At 39.6% G+C, this 18,437-nt stretch overlaps 1 protein-coding gene across 1 annotated transcript in view; it reads left to right on the top strand.

Annotated features, from left to right (window-relative positions):
* The window catches only part of LOC140936384 (complement C3-like), a 41,965-nt gene extending 23,787 nt beyond the window's left edge, over positions 1-18,178 (top strand). Inside the window, exons 25-42 of the mRNA XM_073385846.1 lie at positions 1-4; positions 559-633; positions 2,299-2,406; positions 3,816-4,007; positions 4,896-4,974; positions 5,095-5,257; positions 5,814-5,897; positions 6,682-6,850; positions 7,213-7,379; positions 8,278-8,439; positions 10,188-10,253; positions 11,973-12,334; positions 12,871-12,958; positions 14,019-14,090; positions 14,485-14,590; positions 15,349-15,444; positions 16,747-16,824; positions 17,291-18,178. The exon at positions 1-4 is cut by the window's left edge and continues 48 nt beyond it. Coding sequence (XP_073241947.1) covers positions 1-4; positions 559-633; positions 2,299-2,406; positions 3,816-4,007; positions 4,896-4,974; positions 5,095-5,257; positions 5,814-5,897; positions 6,682-6,850; positions 7,213-7,379; positions 8,278-8,439; positions 10,188-10,253; positions 11,973-12,334; positions 12,871-12,958; positions 14,019-14,090; positions 14,485-14,590; positions 15,349-15,444; positions 16,747-16,824; positions 17,291-17,595 — 2,376 coding nt within the window. The 3' untranslated portion in view covers positions 17,596-18,178. The remainder of the gene's footprint in view (positions 5-558; positions 634-2,298; positions 2,407-3,815; positions 4,008-4,895; positions 4,975-5,094; positions 5,258-5,813; positions 5,898-6,681; positions 6,851-7,212; positions 7,380-8,277; positions 8,440-10,187; positions 10,254-11,972; positions 12,335-12,870; positions 12,959-14,018; positions 14,091-14,484; positions 14,591-15,348; positions 15,445-16,746; positions 16,825-17,290) is intronic.
* Positions 18,179-18,437: the final 259 nt, after the last annotated feature.

Raw genomic sequence — 18,437 nt, 5'->3', positions numbered from 1 at the left:
ATGGGTAATAACTGTTGTAATTTTTAAATAATGTTACAACCAAAATTTAGCACCAACGCATAAAAAGTAAAACACTTCAGAATTATTAGTAGTAATTATACAATAATAGTAATGATCATGATTATGAAAGTGATAATGATAACGACAACAGCAACGATAACGATAACAGTAACAATGATGATGATGGTAATAATAATAATAATAATAATAATAATAATAATAATAATAATGATAATAATAATAATAACGCTTATGACGCTTTTATCAAATCATTTTTACACAGTTTTTTTTTTGCACAAATTATTGTGTAATTGTTACTAGCCTAGCCAAAGCGTTTATTTCTTACTCTGGGCATCCAGACGTTTGTACTGCCTTAATAATAATAATGATGATGATGATGATGATGATGATGATAATAATAATATTAATAATAATAATAGTAATAGTAATCGCATGAACCAACCACGAATATGTTTTTTAGATTTGGGGTTAAATGTTTTTCGATTTCAATATTGTGCACTGATTGTTGAAAAGACTAATTCAACTTCTTTATTTTAGGTCTTCTTAACGATAAAAGCAGCAGTGCAGAAAACAAAGCAGTCAAGCCCACTCAAGCAGTCTTCCAAAGCCAAAGTACGAATTTTGTCACTTTTAGATAATAATAGACCATTTGCATGATGACGTCATTTTACTACTACGACCAGAATCCTTCAGGACTTTGCTTTCTTGTGCAAATTAGGGCTTTTGTTATTTAAACCTCACTGGAATTACCAAATTTAAATCTGAAAGGAAAAACGAAAAGGATTCTAGTCATAGTAGTAAAATGACGCCATCGTGCAAATGGCCTATTGTAACATCGCCCCTTGCAAGGGAATCCAAGACAGTCTTAAATTATGGACTCCAGGGATTGGATTCCGGATTCCAGGGTTTGGATTCCGGATTCCAGATGGGAATTCCGGATTCCAGGAATTGGATTCCGGATTTCAGGTATTGGATTCCGGATTCCAGGGATTGGATTATGGATTCCAGGGATTAGATTCCGGATTCTAGGCATTGGATTCCGGATTCCAGGGACTGGATTATGGAGTCCGGGGATTGGATTCCGGATTCTTTGTTAGCGGAACTTGGATTGCGGATTCCAGCCATTAGTAGGGATGCCGGATTCCTTGAGCTGCATTTCGGATTCCACTAGCAAAAGTTGCCCAGATTCCGGAATGTACGGACTCCCTCACTTAGGGCGTGTACGGACTCCCTCACTTAGGGCGAGTATCAGTTGCCACAAGAAATGTGGTTAATATAATTAATGGAGCCCTATACCTGAGAGAAAATGATTAGTCAATTTCAAATTTTAAAACCTACTACAAATCGTGTCAGTTGACCGTGAGGTCTGTCTTATCAGCTGGTAAGAATGATGTAGGGGCACCCAGCGACCGTATGTTTTCAAGTTTGGGGAGTAAGGGATGGCGCAGGGGTGAGAGCGCTTGCCTCCCATCAATGTGGCCCGGGTTCAAATCCCGGCGTCGGCGCCATATGTAGGTTGAGTTTATTGTCGGTTCTCTCCTTTGCTCCGAGAGGTTTTTCTCCGAGTACTCCGGTTTTCCCCTCTCCTCAAAAACCAATTCGACCAGGATTCAGGTAGACGAAGAACCACTTTGTGGATGTGCTACCTCCAAATCACTTTTATTTATATTTATTAAAGTACGTTAGAAGTGTTCGTTTTACATTGTTTTCTTTACACTTGACTTTTCAAACCTCTTTGGTTAATTTGGAGCTTCCCTAAAAGTAATTTATCTGTTCGGAAGATTCTAGGGGACGCCTTTTCTTAAGACCGACATTTTCAGGAGACCTTTTTTTAATAATAACCTTGGAAATGATAAAAAAGGAAAACACAACTTTGAAAATCTTAGGTAAGCTAGTAGAAAAACTTCGATTATCTTAGACGAATGTAACGAACGGTTATCCCGAACTTTTAAGCCTTTTGCCAGGTTTAGAAAATAATTTTTTAGGCAATATTCTACTCCATTGAACAGTTATTTTACAGTAGTAGGCTGCCCTATGTTAAAATGCCCTGAAATAGCAAACTACCCCTTTAATTTAAAGTGTAGAAGAACACATAAGTAATGCAAAAGAGCTTAACAAGGGCTTTCGTTGAACCAGCGTTTTAAAAGTGTATCTCACAGTCAATAAGGCTAAAATTGCTTGATGGTGTGACTTTCTGTTATGATTGAGTGATTTTTCTTCTACTTTCGTCAGTTACTTTAATCGTGTCTTTTACAACTTTAATGTATTTTACCGTAGAATCTTTGAGACGTGATGGACCTCTACACATTGTTGAATTTAGCATTGATTTGAAGTCCCATAAGGATGCCGTTCCTGCATCAGTTGGAGCATTCGTTTACCTGACAGGTAGGATATTCAATCAAAACATTCAATCGTGAGAGCAGGAGATTTGCTAATAGCTTAGCTAGCCTGTTCACAGACCCTCTCTTTGCTCTTCAAAGTCCGTCGAGCGCGGGGAATTTATTGACCGCCAGCGCAAGGGGGGCCCGTTCTTTAAGCCAAGAAGCCAAAAAAGCGCGCCTTCACATCGAATTTTACACTGAAATTGTGGAACGATCTGACGCTTTAAAATGGAACGATCTGGCTTGGGACGATCTGACCATGGATCTAAGTGACCGTAAACCAAAATGATAACCGAGGGGTGAAAGGAATTGAAAGTTTCCGGAGCGCGTACTTTAAGTATCTCTTATTTCCCCCTGCTTGTCAGTAGCGATAGAATAATTTTTTTGAAGTGTCTTCATGACAATAAATGTTGGTCGGAGTGGTTTATAGCATTTTTCAGCACTGAGTAATTCTTTTCGATCAATACAACAAGCTTTTTCTTAGCGATCGGGTTTGCATAATTACAACACAAGATACGCTAGCAGTGAAAATATATTTTCCACCGTTATTTAGCCTCGAATTCTTTTTTACAGTTTGTCGCCTTCAGGCGTCACACTTATGGTTAGGGCCGCACGCGATCCACTCATAGCTGATTTTACCTGGTTTTGCGGTTATTTAAGCGATAAATAATTAACGTTCGTTTGAGCGAAGCTAATTACAACGTAATCTCTATAACAGCCAGGCGTCACAACTAATGTAGGTAAACAGTAATTTCGTTTATGGCAATCGATCTTTGGAAATATCTCCCTTTGCACGTCAAATTTTTAAACGGGCGTCTTAAAGCGCATCTCAGTTGAACTAAATGGTTACAACTAGAAATCGTTCTAGTTAACTTAGCCCCCAGAGTCTTATAGTACATTTGTATTTCATCTATAAGTATTTTTGTGTGTACTAAAGAGAATGTTAATGCAGATTGTAAATTGGTGAATTGACCAAAAGAGCAAGGAAATTCTGTCTGTGTATCCGTGGGATAATAAAAGTACCAACTAGTAAAATGCGAAATGATTGATGTGCGAAGCATGGTCGTTTTTCTTGCATAACAATTCATCATAACAACGGAATAAACCTATCTAAAAAAGAGTTTAGTGGGACAATTTTGGGTTGCTCAGTTGTAATCAGTTTCTGAGTTGTTTGAGCGAAGCTTAAAATTTTTTACCCAGATTTACTTTTTTCATTTACTTTTTTCATTTATTTTTTCTTTAATCTCATTATTCCAACCTTAAATTGTAAAATTTTGTATATATGGCAAATAAAGAATCAATGAATGAATGAATGAATAAATGAAAAGGGTTCAGAACAATTTTAATTTTAACTAGAGGTGGCTAGAGATTATTTTCGCGCTTCTTGTAACAACAGTTTTCGATTTTTTTTAGGAAACCTGCTTGGACCTGTTGTCAACACTACTATCCAGGGTGGCCTGGAGAAGTTTTTCCGTCAACCCACTGGATGTGGGGAGCAAAATATGATCGGTCTCGCTCCGAACGTCTACGTTTTAGGATATTTGAGTGCTACCAAGCAGTTATCTGGGGACAATGAGGAAAATGCTTATCGTTTCATTCAGTCTGGTGAGCTCAGGGTTATGGCGTTTAAATTTAAAGCGGGACGCATACTATTTGGGTATTTTTGTCTTATCAAAGCCTCACCTTTAAGGCACAAAAAAATGCTACCGTGACTATTTTAAGTCAATTATTGTGTTACAATACTGATTGTGGTAAAGTCAAATCTCTGTTAGGGCCTATCATGAAGCTCTCAGAACGTGTTGTCTAATATTAGCTATCGAACCAATCGATTTATGACTCAAAACAATGTCCCTTATGCCTAAAACCAATAGCGGGGGTGTTTTCAAAGGCCAATGAAAACGGAGGCACCAGCTCAGCGAGGGGTATTCTACTAAGTGGCAAAACTCTCTTTAGGCCCTTTTTATTGGAGAAAACCTGTCCCGGCCCGCGGGAATAAGGGTCACCCTCTCATCGGAGTCAACTGAAGCGATCTTTTATGTGATAAAAAAGTTGACCCCTCTGCCCGAACCAACAGCTCTCACGCATGCTCTGATTGTCTCACCTTGACCGAGCTGACCCGGCTGAGTGAGCCAAAATAATTATATGGGGAAAGGTTGGCCCGGCCAGAAGGGTGACCCTACCATCACAAAAGGATGACTTGGCTAGACAGGTCCCCCTTCTAGCCGAGTCAACTTTTTGTTTCTAGTTTAAACGCCTTGCCAAATTTTATAAAGAAAATGGAAGAAAATGTGGCTAGCCCAGGGTAGCTCGGGTAGGCGGTGACTTTTCCACCGTGTACAACTTTTCTCAGTATAAACCGGGCCTAAGTGACATGTTCGGAGAAGTCCCGTTGGACAAGATGTTTATTCCTTACACACAGAATTTCTCGGCTACTTGACCCTTTCTTGAGTTAATTTGGTCGCTAAATAGAGGTTCGACTGTACGCTCTTCTAGGATACCAAAGTGAACTGAACTACCGTCGCAATGACAAGTCCTTTAGCGCTTTTGGAAACAGCCGACCAGGAAGTACATGGTGTGTAAATATTCAGTGCTTTATCATTGTCTGGTATCTTTAATCTTTCTAGAGCCTGTCATTTTTTAACCCGGGTAGCAGTGCTATCTATACATCACTTGCCTTTTTTTCTGTTTGAAGGCTGACAGCTTTTGTAATGAGAGTATTTTGCCGGGCTAAACAGTTTCCTGGGATCAATGTGGATGAAAACCTTGTTTGTGAGTCAGTGCATTGGTTAATTCAGAATCAACGCGGAGATGGTGCTCTCCCAGAGGTCCACCATGTCATTCATAGAGAGATGGTGGTATGTAAGCCCTGTAGTGTTACCTTTTATGGAATTCGAGATTTATAAAGGTTGTCGCGAAGCAATTCTTCGCGAATTTTTGTCTGCGTAACGAAAAGAAGACAATAGAAAGTAATGTTACTGCACATGGCCTAAAAGCTAACAAATGAAGTGTGTGAAAATTAATTTAAGAATTAAAAACGCCCGTACATTTTACCGCAGTTTAGTAGGGAATAAGTATTTCTGGTTCTCAGTAATAAAATTACTAATTTATTTTGCCTTTGATGTGGGTAGACGGGGGGGAAGGGGTATTCTGCTGCAGGCTAGGGTTACGCTCCAGTTGATTTACACAGGAACCTGATGGGGCAATCTCCGAGAAAGTGGGTTGTGGACTTAGGTTCTCTGCTCACATTTATGTGCCCAAAACTGTTTAGAAGACTGCAAATAGATGCTGACCGTTCGGACGAATATTGGCATTTAAATCCTTGATGCACTCAACTAAATATTAATTAAATGTTTCGTAAATGGATAAACTAAGGCCTATTTCTCATGCATTTAAATTCTTTTCTTATTTAAGGGAGGAATATACGGTAACGAGGGAGACGTTGCCATGACAGCCTTTGTTTTGTCGACTCTGGCAGAATGCAAGTGCAACGGAGTGGTATGTGTTTGAGTTACTTCAGGTTAACGTGGTGATAATTTTAATACAAGAAAATCAACTGGTGAAATATCATTAAAAATAAATAAAGTACTACTGGCAGCGGAAAGTTTTTAAAGTTTTTTTAAGTGTGGGGTTGATGGGGAGGAGGAATCACTCGTCGTACATCACGCCAATCGCATACCCCTCCTCGAATTTACCATAATGTTCTATTCGTAGCTCTTTGCAATCTTAACACTACTCACTGTTTGCTTAGTCAACCATTGTTCAGACAACCCTGCAACATAGGCTTTATGTTGCTTCTTAGTTCTTGATCTGAGTTGTCGGAGGGAAAAGCCATCAATGTCATTGGGAATGTAAAATGCAATGTGGTTTAACGATCTGTGAAAAGATCGTGAGACCAGATATTTGCCAAATAAACATTTTTACTCTTTGCAAGCGATATTTTCGGCACCAATTTGTGGGAAGCCAAATCCCCCCAAAATTTTGAGGACCAAAGGTCGCATAGGTCCTACTCCTGCCCTGCCTACTTTGCTGCCAATGCGGGGAAAATAAAAGTACAATTTCCCACCGGTTCGCTCTCTCTTTTCAGAGTTGTTGCCAACTGAATAAGGTGGCCTTATTCTTTTTGGTTCATTTATTTTCACTTTGTAACATCCATATCTCCCGAGCCCCCTGAGTCACTGACTGAACAGACATCTTTTAAATCCATATTTATTTATTTATATATTTTGCCACGCAGATAATATTACATTGAGAGTAAGTTGTGTTTGATTTGTGTTTTCAGAATTCCCAGGCAGCCATTACGCTTGCTACACAGTACCTGGAAAATCAATACAGGACCCTAAACAGACCGTACAGTATGGCACTGACAGCTTACGCGCTGAGTCTGGTGAACAGCGCAGAAAAATTCAAAGCAAACGACAGGCTTGTGCAGAATGCTGTCTACGATAATGGTTCGTGTGTTTCTTCGCAGTATCAGACTGTTTTCAAATTGACATGACTAAAGATAGTAGTGTTTAGTAAGCTTACGTACGCATTGCATATACTGTAGCTGTAGATCCTGCATGCTCAGCCTTATGGAGTCAGTGGTGCTTAGGTAACACTATTTCCAAAAAAAAAAAAAAAAAATAAGAGAAAAAGACGAGAACAGCGGTGTGTTAATCAACAGAAAGCAGCAATGAACGCGGCAAATTGAAGCCAAGGGCAACTAGAAGATTTATTTTAACACACCCTTTGAGATGAAGAGACTAAGAAGATTTGCAGGTTTATTACATATTCAGTTGCTAAGTGCGCATGCGTTGTCCTCATCTTTCAGCCAAACAGACACGTTACTGGAATGCTGGTGGAAACGCACTGAATGTGGAAACCGCTGGCTATGCTCTCCTAGCTCAGCTTCAGCTTGGTCGCACTGGATATGCCGGTCCTATTGTAACTTATATGACCAGTCAGAGGAAGGGTGGCGCTGGATTCGTTTCCACTCAGGTAGGTAAACGTCCGTATTCTTAACACAAGGCAGGCGTTTTGCATATAACAAGGATTAACCTAATAAGTTAGGTTATGCAATCTCGTCGCCAGTCTCCTTTCCCACCCGTTCTTCACCCCTCCCCCCCCCCCCCCCCCGCTTTCTCTCTTTCTTGCTTCAGGAGACGAGTTAGAGAGGACCCTGGGAATGAGATTGTCGGTTATACAGTTACATCGCTTAATAGGTCAATTTAGGGTTGTATGCTAAGTAACCCAGCCTTCGAGTGGAAGTGGGCCCCTGGAGATAACTAAGTTTTGATAGAAACCTCAGTGCCGTTTGTCTGCATATATTAGGAAGTTTAAGAAACGACGTTTTTGAGCGACGCACGTCAACTGAAAGTGGACTTTTTGCACTCTTGAGCCATGATTGTGAACAAATTTTCCCAGCAGACCATTTCTATCAGAGTAAAGACACTTAGCAATACAAATTTGATCAGTAAGTACGCAGCTCTTCAAAACCTCTAATTTCATTGGTTCTAAATAACACGCAGCTCCGTTGTTTTGGGGATAGAGTCATAGTCATATTTCTATGTCTATTGTTTTCACAGCTAATACTGTGAGGCCTTGAAGGACCTGCGTGGCGCCCCAATTTGATAGCATCAAGGCATATCAATAGGGAAGAGGACTCACTTCAGGTTGACGTGCGTCGCTCAAAGATGTCGTTGCTTAAACTCCCTTTTTTGCGTGATTTACTTGTAAAAAGAATGTTTTTTTAAATCAAGGTCATCACTAGCCGAATTAAAGCGCTTGATAATGGTCAGTTTTACAGTAATTAAGGGAAACTATTTTCAGGACTTCGGTAAGTGACAGCTTATAATAGAGGTTCGCTTAATTTTGACTGTATTTTTTTTTTCTACAGGACACAGTTGTGGCGCTACAGGCTCTTGCTGCGTACAGCGATAAGACAAAAGGAAGGGGATTGGATCTGAGAGTTAAAATTAGGTCGGAGCTGGACATTAATTGGAAACCAGCCGAGATACATATCAACAAAGAAAAAGCACTGCTACGCAGAGCGATTGATGTAAGTCAAAAATTTATGTTCATTTTAAAAAACGAGCGGAAGTGTATTATCTGCATTATCAGGTTTGAAACTCGAGGCGCAGCGAGTTTTTTTGAACGGCTTCAAAATCTCTGATATAGATCAACTCATTCTTGCACTAATATTTAAGATTTGGGGTTATTTTGGTCTAAAAAACTGGACGACGTAGAGTTTAGCCGTGTCTTTATCAGGTAGAAAGTGAGTTTTTTAATACTTTACCAACATGCTGTTAATTTGCTAAACTGTTTTTAAAATACTTCACTCAAAAAAGGACTAGGCCTAAGTGTTTAAAACTAGCCCCTTCCACGGTTTCTCGGTTTTTGACTAGGGCCAGAAAATCCGACATTTCCACTGGAAAAAACGCCTTAAAATCGGAAAGAATACCAATGCCCCGTCCACACTTATCTGGATATTTTTGAATCCGCAACTTTTTTTTTCCGGATGCGGGTTCTGTCCAAACGTATCCGGTGAATCCGCATACGAATCCTCAACTTTCTGATTCTGCTCTCCAGAGTAAAAATTTTTGAATACACTTTGAATCCGGAATCGTGTGGACGCTAAATCCGGAAAGTTTTCTTTATCCGGTGACATAACAAGATCGAACCCAGTTCTTTGCCGTGAATACTATGTTCAAGATGGTATCCTCGTTCCCAGGTTCTCTCAGAGCAGAGCAAGATGTAAATTTCTCGCGTTTTACGACCCATTCCCTGTTTCCAATATTCCCAGAGGAGTCCTGGGCACTAGAGTGAATCCGGATTCAAAAATATTGAGATACATGTGGACGGGGCTCAAGTTTGAAAGTGATTTGCTAAAAACTAACAAAGATGTACGTAGCTCCGCGAAGTCGCGAAATTTTACAGACGTTTATGTGATGGGACGGGGGGGCAAGTCTATCCCCCCCCTGACCATAGACGTTTTTGAGCGACGCACCTTTACTTTTTATAAACGACCTACAAAGGACTCTAGACCACAGATAAAGACCAAGACTGTTTTAAATCTTTCACAATTATATTTGTTCGTCGCTACTTATTTTAATACTCTATCGATCTTATGCTGACAGAACAAACGCGGCGCCGTTTTTGTCGTCTTTGTTTTGATCCTTGGGCTAAAACACACATTGATCGCGCAAAATTGTTCGATCGTGCCGAATCACTGCGACGTCGAGAAAAACATAACCAAGTATCATTGGTACACTACTCCATTCTAAGAAGTCCGTGAATGACGATGGAAGGCAAACTTTAATTACTATTTTCCAAACATCCGAGCAATATACTCGAACATAAACAGTTCATAGAAGTGGCATTCATTATTTCAAAGCCCTGAAGAAGCTCATTACAATTTGGAGGTAAATGCATGCTAAGACAGTTAAATTTACTAATTGTTTATACATTCTGTTCCTGTGTCCAACGATGGTGAATGGAATTGCTCTAAATAAAACCAAAAATGAACGCCTCAGAAGTCTGACCTTAAAGTTAAAAAAGGGCTGAAAACTTTGTGTTAGTTCTATGTCACTCTATAATGACGATGTAGATTGTGTTTCCCCAAGGATTTTTAAATTTGATCCTTCCACAGCTGTATGTTCAAAGCAACGAAAAGCTGGAAATTAGAAAAGTTTCCATACTAAATCGGTGGCTAATCTATTTATATGTTTGGTTGAAGGAATACCCAACCTCTAGATTAAGAATTAATTTTAATAAGTCAAATGAATTCAATATCGGCTTTTTTCACAGGTCAAGAGGTTCCTGGGTGGCAAACTTATTGTGACAGCAAAAGGAAAGGGAATTGGGCTACTCGAGGTAAACACATTATTATTCTGACTTACTTGTTGATTTATTAGGGAGCCTTAGATTTTCGAGGACTAGGACGACTACGAGTACAGGATTTCCTCAATGACGTTAAAGTTTTGCGCGCGTGTAAATCAGCGCCATTTTAGAGGGAAAAAGTGATTTTAGAACCGGATTTAGCGAGAATGTCGTAGTGGCGGGAACAAGTTATCAAATGTAAGAAGTTTTATCATTTTGCGATCGGGAGAGGGCTTAACCTCCTTCAGCATAAATAACCGTACTAACTTGTTTGGTGAAAAAAAGTAAAATCAAACTTTCCGGGCTACCATTTCTTTTTTGAGAACACGCGCTAAAAAACTTTAAGTTAAATCTCGTACTTGTACGCGTTCTCGCCCTCAAATCTAAAGCTCTCTATTAATTTATTTTTAACAGACAATTTTACAGTTTTGGACTGAGTATCCTAGCTTTTGAGTGAATGTGAAGCTGAGGTTGAACTTGTTTTGATTCAAACCTTCTTTGTTTTATTATGGACGTTATGCTTGAAAATACTACAAGTTAGCATAAGAACAATATGATTTACATAAGAAAGATGGAGGTATTGTATTAGAACAAGGTCAACTACAGCCAGGGGTCAATTTAATAAAACTTTTACACGTGTAATTTACAAGTGTAGCTATTGTTTTCAGATTCTAAAACAATGGCTGCACTTGTAAATTACACGGTTAAGAGTTTTATGAAGGGCCTGTTTACATGGAGGTAGGGAACCCCAGGTAGGTGAGGTAACCTGCTTATGTGAGGTAAAAAAATTAACCCTCCTTTACATGCAATCTTACAACCACGCCATCCCGGGGTGCACCTTCTCAAAATTATTGAGTGGTCGCCAAGCACGCAAACAAGAAAAATGCTGACAAACTACGTGTTTTGGCGATTAATGCACTTGTACACTCTTGCTGAAACCTTCAGTGCTGTGGCTTTCTATTGTTAACTTTGATAACAATGCAAAGCAACCGCCAAAGTGAATTTTGCGCGAATTTGATGTATCACGAATCCGACCCCGGCCAGGCGGGTTACCACACCTTGAAACGTTTACATGGCAAAATGTGACCCCGGCTGAGAGGGTGACCCGGTCTGGTAGACCGGGCTACCCGCCTTGGTGGGTCACCCCACCTATCATGTAAACGTGATCAAATTAAAATGAGAGGTTATATGGACAGGCGGGTTACCCCACCTAAGCCAGTTACCTCACCTACCTGGGGTACCCCACCTCCATGTAAACAGGCCCTCAATTGACCCCTGGTTTCTATCTACAACAACGGGCTATTGAACACTAAACACTTTGCTGGAAATTCATTAAACCTCGCTGTAACGGCTGCCGTCGGTCAACATTCGCGGGTAACATTACACTGTTACCCTCTGATGTCATAGATTTTGCAATGTTGCCCGCTCAGAGATTTTGGCGGGAAACAGTTTCATTGTTAGATGTCATGTGGCCTCGAAATAAACAATGAGAGCGCGCTGTTGGGAAAAAATTTCCAGCTATATAACAATATTTGTTACTGAGTTAAATTACTGCAGGCTCATGATCAACGACGGCTGGTGCACACTTCACCAGCGTATCGAAATTTAAAGGATATGTTGTCGCCTAAGGAATTCTTTCTTTCGTGTCTTCGTTCCTGCAATTTCAAGAAAAATGGTTGTCATTTGTAAAAAAATTTTCTTGTTTTGTTCAAGGTGGACGTCCGCTATAACCTTCCTTCAGCCAAAGGTGAAGTCTGCAAGTTTGAAATAACGAAGCCGGAAGTTAAAGAAATCAAAGAGAAAAATTCTGGGAATCTGTTTGGCCCTGGAGGGGACCAAGCTGATGATGATGGGGATGACGCCGATGTAAAGCCAAAGAAGAAAAAGAACAAGAAACCAGATAAAAAGAGGAACAAAAAAAAGTGTAGAGGAAAGAACAAGAACAAGAAAGGGTGTAAAAATAAGAAGCCTAAAAAACCTAACAAAGGGAAAAAACCAAAGCCAACAAGAAAGCCGACAAGAAAACCACCCAAACATCAACCCGTGAAGAGCATTCACTTGAAATTTTGCACTCGGTAAGGACTCTTTCATAGGATAACCTCTCTTATCCGAAAGTATTGACCCTCGTTAGTAATGGAGAGCAAGGGATGGCGCAGTGGTGAGGGCGCTCTCCTTTCACTAATATGGCTTGTATTGTCGCCTCCGTTTATTCGTACCTGCATCCAATTCACTGCCAGAGTGGATGATGGAGTTTGTGACGTGGTTCTAACTTTTACGTCTGTGGACAAAATCCTATGGTGCCACCATTCGAATGAAATCTCTTTGGAAGTACTTTCATGTGGTGTTATTTGTTTTAAAAAATTTTACAAAATGAAATTGGGATTTTTGTCGAATTTGCCTTTGGTCATATTTGGTAGTGAAAGGGTTAAGGCATCAGAGTGTGATAATAGCAATATTGAAACTAGAATCTTATCTTATCTTCTGTCTCCGAATCTTCCCGCCTTCAGGAAAAGAGGTCCTGACTTTTTTAGCAGACCAGCGGCTATTAGTTAGAGCCTCATATTGGTTTTTAAGTAGCACTTAATCATTTTTTTTTTTTTTTTTCTTGTAGATATAAGGAGAGAGGAAATACAAGCATGTCTATAATTGATATTGGCATTTTAACAGGCTTCAAACCAGAACAAAAGTCTCTGCAAAAGGTAACGGTAACGATGATAGCAACCCTTTCACCCAAAGACAAAATTCTTTAAATTTTCAAATTTTTTTTTTTGTCAAATGCCGAAAAATTAATTGTACCAGATGAAAGTTTTGCTAAAGAGAATAGACCTTTTTACTGATAGGGGGGCCATATTGAATTAATTAGATTTAAGATGTATTATAGGATGCCCAGGGGGCATGAGTACGATCCGATATACTCGCTCCGTATTTACGCACGCTTTTCGGGCCAATTTTTCTCTACGTTTTCCTAGAAATAATGATCGCCTTTTCCCCGAGAAATATACAGTGAAGTTTTCTTTTTGCACAAAAAGCGAGCGTAAATACTGAGCATGTGCCCCCCGTGCACACCATAATACTCCTTAAATCTAATAAATTCAATATGGCCGCCGTATCGGTAAAAAGATCTATTAATTTAAACGGTCACACCTTTCAAGACCTCATCATTTATGGTTTAAAACGAGCTTTCGTAAGATTCTGTTAGTTTTTCCCCGGCCGTCGTGAAAATTTGCTTCACTGCGAATTTCTCTATTCTGATTGGCTGACATACTCCTTATGTATCAGCTCGTAGATAGCGGGCAAATCAGAAGCAAAAATAATGCTAGAAGTCAATTAGAAAACTGATAAGCATTCAAATGTTCGCGCCGTTTTCTCTTCTTGACTGCGGCTCCTTGATCTCTCTACTATTTAGGTGCAAGCAATCTTTCCAGCCACAAAACAATGATTTTAAACTTTTGACTGGATAACTTGACTACTGAAGAAGCAAACTCTAAGTATTTTTTTCAACACATTAAAGAAGACTTAACTTTCTCACTTCCAATGCACCTCGATTTTTTTTCTCTCCCTCCCCCCCCAAGCCCCCCATTACCCAACGCTCTGCATTGATTCGTGTCCAGGTCCCCCGTCCCGTCGGCATCGAATAAAGACACAAGATAATAAAGATCTGTGAGCAGTCAATGCTGAATTATTGCACTAAACAGCTATCGTTTCTCATCTTTTCTTACGGGAACTAATCGGTACGTGTTTGTTATTTTTATCTCACAGTTGGGGGATGATTTGCCAGAACTGGACAAGTATGAAGTGTCAGACAGATCACTCGTTTTATACCTAAGTGAGGTACGTTTCTCGTCAACAAATAACAATTGTTGGTTGTAAATATGTGTAATATACATGTTCTTCCTACCAGAGGTTATTTTTCTAATGATACCCGGAAGTTAACCGTATATCTCACTTGGAATAAGGGGTACAGCTGTATGTCTTTTCCACCATCATAGGCAGATAACGCTATCAACTGGATCATTATCTATCCAGTGAATAGTGCAATTGATTTTCCTAATACTTATCTTCTGGATAGTGATTTATCCGGTGGGTAGCACTATCCGTAGTTTCAACAACCGGGGCCTGCAGAAGTCCAACTGAGTCATCTGGCATTGATATAAAATAGTAATAGTGACTTCATGATTATACATTCGAGCATCAGTCCTATAAACGTGCTGTTAATTTATTTCAGATTCCAAATGACCGACAGCTGTGCGTGAATGTTCGGTTTGACCGGGAATATTACGTGGGTGTGGTTCAGGTGGTTCCTATTATTGTCTACGACTACTACGAACCAGGTAGAATAAATAGCTTGACTCCGCGAAATACTGAAGAACTAACAACAGATGAAACCTAAAGGATTTGTCAGGGGATTTCATTTACGTAATTACCCCAAAGGATTTTTTTAGGAAATAATTGACTGACTAATACGTACATCGCCCCTTTAGAAATGAGGAGGAAATTTGGCCGGGTTAACTTTCAAAAAAACTTCTGGGACTGGCCAATAGCTGACCAGCGGGTTCCCAGTAACTATCCCAGAGACATTTGCGGGACCCATTTCGGATCCAGTTCTCTTCTTTTTTCTAAAGTGGCGAAAGTGAGAGCTACGTACATATTTTACAAACTGGCTTAGGAATTAAGGGTTAACAAAGTGTCAAACATTGGTTTTTATATATGGTCCGTGACAGCTGTACTCTGTCAGTGTTTCATTTTTTGAGAAGCTCTTCTCAACCAAGTTTATTCCCTCAGTTAATAAGCAAAGTATTTAAAAAGGTTGTCTCAAATAAGCGCTATCAGACTTAGCCCTGAAAAAAAAAGGCCCACTTAACAAACCCGCCAGGTGGTACAGTAGATAGCTGAAATTTAGTGCGCGTAAGTGGTTTGGCGGTGAAACCGTGAGGAGAATGGGGATGAATCGCTCCCATACAATTTCCTCCATTCCTTGTAAAATTTCCTTAAAACTTTTTCTCTAAAAAACAGTCCCGTACTAAGAACCTCACAGCTTGTGTAACTGTGAGCTATTCGTCATTTGAACAATTGTGTTTGTTTTTTGTAGATGAGTCGTGTAGCGTGTTCTACGGGCCAGATAAGCACAGCCCATTGAAATTGGGCGTTTGCGACATTGGCTCTAGATCCTGTAAATGTACTCAAGGTAATGTGGGAAAATAGTTGGTTTAATCTGATGTCATCACAATTCTAAATAAAAATTTTCATTCCGTAGCCATTTTTGAAGTGCTCGGTATACCTCCAACATATGTACAGTTGGCTCCCGATAACTCGAACCCTCGGTAACTCGAACCTCCCGCTAACTTAAAGTAATTTTTGTTTCCCCTCAGATCATTTCTATATCGAGGTCAATTTTACCCTCGATAACTCGAACCATGTTTGAGCCCTTAAAAAGTCTAGGAAAAACATCGTACTGGCGTCGGAAACATTGGATTTTGAAGTTCCATTGACGTGTTGTAGACATATGGTTTACTAGTAGAGGCTGATGTTGTTTGTCTCAATTCTAACGTGAAACAACTTTACTTCTCAAAACAGTAAAACGCCTGCTCGAATTACGCTATGTTTTGTTACGTTACTTTCTGATTTATAATCTAAAAGTATCTTTCAATTTCCACCCAACATTTCTACAGTAAAATGTGATTAAAGTGTTTACTGTACAGTAAAACTGTTTTTTACCTTACTTCCGGCTATTTCCTTCTAGCTACCGATAACTCAAACTTTTTCGATTTCCCTTGAGGGTTCGAGTTATCGGGAGTCGACTGTATAAGGCGTTGTGCAATGTATTGGTTTTTAGTTTTTGTACAATGTGCTCCCCATAACTTGGTTATAACAGGTCATCGACCTTCAGCTTTTTCGCTGATGTTGTTTAGTAATAAATTTAAGCTTACCCTATGTTTGTCTTTAGTCGTTCAATCCATTATCTTTATTGTAAAACCAATGTTTTCATCACTACCCGCCCTGGCTATCATCCACTGACTCATGACGAGAAAGCCTTTTTAAGTGATATGCTATTGGCCGTTTTTATGGTAGAGATGTTACAGTCGCCTGAGATAGACCGCTTTAATGTCTAGTGTAAAAACGGCAAAAAATAAGACAGACGACATTAACCTCTTCCTTTAAGTTCGTCGTTCAGACGCACTTAACAGACGACTTTAACGTCTCAGACAATAAATGCAAGTATAAAAACGGGACGCAATAAACTGGGACACATTTATCCCCAGCTCGTCAAGAGACGACTGGGAAAAGTCAGTGTTGGAAGTCTTTTTAAGACTGTTTTGTTTTTCAATGGTATCTTTTACTTTTATGCGTCCCGTTTTTACAGCAGTTGACTGTACTGTCTTAGACGTTAAATACGTCTAGACGACTTTGACCAGTGCTTAACGTCCCTAGCATAAAAATGGGCGGTAGTGAATGTTGCAAGTAATTGTTTTTAACCTCTGTTTTGCAGACGAATGCGCTCAACACGATCCTCCTATCGGCAACATCCCCAAGCTCATCAACATGGCTTGTTTAAATTACAATTACGGTAAGATAGCCTAAGCAATAGTGCTACGACAGTGATTGCATGGGCCGAGTTAAGCAAAACCAACAAAACAGGTCAAAGGGAACAAGTCACAAGAACTCGAACCAAAGATTTTTGAGACAATTGGCTTTGTTATTTTCCTCTAGTTTCGAGAGTGACAGGGAAATTCTCGCGTGCGATGGTTTATTTCGGGAAATATGGCGCTTGAAATCATCCGAAATTCAAAGTGAACAATTTTCCGCTCACTTGAACGCTTCAATTCGCTGATCACGTTATACTGAATACGTCACAGGTGTGGAGCAACAGAGGAACCTGAAAATGGCTGACAGTAGTTTAAGTGTAAGCTGTACTCCTTCGGGGTTTGCCCTTCTTTTAAAATCACTATATAATTTCCATTTCCGTATGCTTATGGAGGTCAATATATCAACTCTACTTACTACAATGCATGTTCTTTATATTCTTATGACAGCCATAAAAGGGAAAGTTGTGCTGATCGACGAGCAGAATGCCATGCTTGCCTACGTTGTTCAAGTTGTGAAAATCATTAAGCAAGGCAACAAGGTGTTAAAGGATGGAGGCTTAATTGAGCTCTGGAAGCGCGGAGCCTGCCAGAGTCCCGACCTTAAGGAAAACAAAGAATATTTGTTTATGGGCCGTGACGAGGGGGAGAGGTATGAGCTGGACAAGACCTCGTTCGTGAAATTGTGGCCTCAAAACAAAGGCAACAAGGATAAAACAACCTTGGATGACTTTGCTGCACAGTTAGCCTGCTGAATTGAGGCTGAACACTGCAGACAGCTTGCGTGGCAGGCGTTAAAATAGGAAGGGGAAGAAGGAAGATGTAGCTTTATGTAGTTTTCTTAAATTAAAAGAAAAAATAAATATCAGTTTTGCATTAAAATGTTGAAACACTTAAACAAGCTTAATTTCTCAGACAAAACAATTCGAGGCCTGTGCACAATGGATGTTTTATAAGTAAAGTCAGAGCAATTTGCATAGATACATTCATTAACTCCCATCATGACCTGGCTTTTCGGTCCCTTTTTGTTAGAAACGGACCTTTTCTGTCTTTTAGAAAGTCAACAAACGTGCAAAGTTCTAGTCTTTGTTGTTGCTTTCGCTTTTAAATGTTAATGTTGCGCCTAGGAAACATCTCCGTTGACTATTTGATCCTTTATATTTAGAGAAAGAATGATTAATTATAATATATTCAGCTTGTGCAACGACACGTGTTTCTGTTAGTTCGCGGTACTGCTAAGGGACACTAACGTGGTAGTGTTTTCTCCGATCCTCAGCTTTCTGTATCTGGGTGAAGCGTTATCCTGGTTAACTCAAATAAAAATAACACACACCTGAATGTAGGACTTGATTATACAAATTTATTTCTCCCTCATACCTCATGATCACATTATTCACTTATATGTCCTGAATTATAATGACTTGAAATATTTGAAATGAATCTTTTTTAACTGCGGATAAAGATTTGAAAGTGAACATGATCTTTGAAGTTGAATGAGCAACTTAAGCGGTTGAAAAAGAACCTGAACTTTATTCAGGCTTGACCGGGAATCGAACCCTGAATTTTGCGATGACCAGGCGCAATGCTCTATCTATAG

The sequence above is a fragment of the Porites lutea genome, chromosome 5, assembly GCF_958299795.1.
Source record: "Porites lutea chromosome 5, jaPorLute2.1, whole genome shotgun sequence".
In the NCBI taxonomy this organism is placed as follows: domain Eukaryota; kingdom Metazoa; phylum Cnidaria; class Anthozoa; order Scleractinia; family Poritidae; genus Porites; species Porites lutea.
This window is presented reverse-complemented; position numbering and strand designations above follow the sequence as displayed.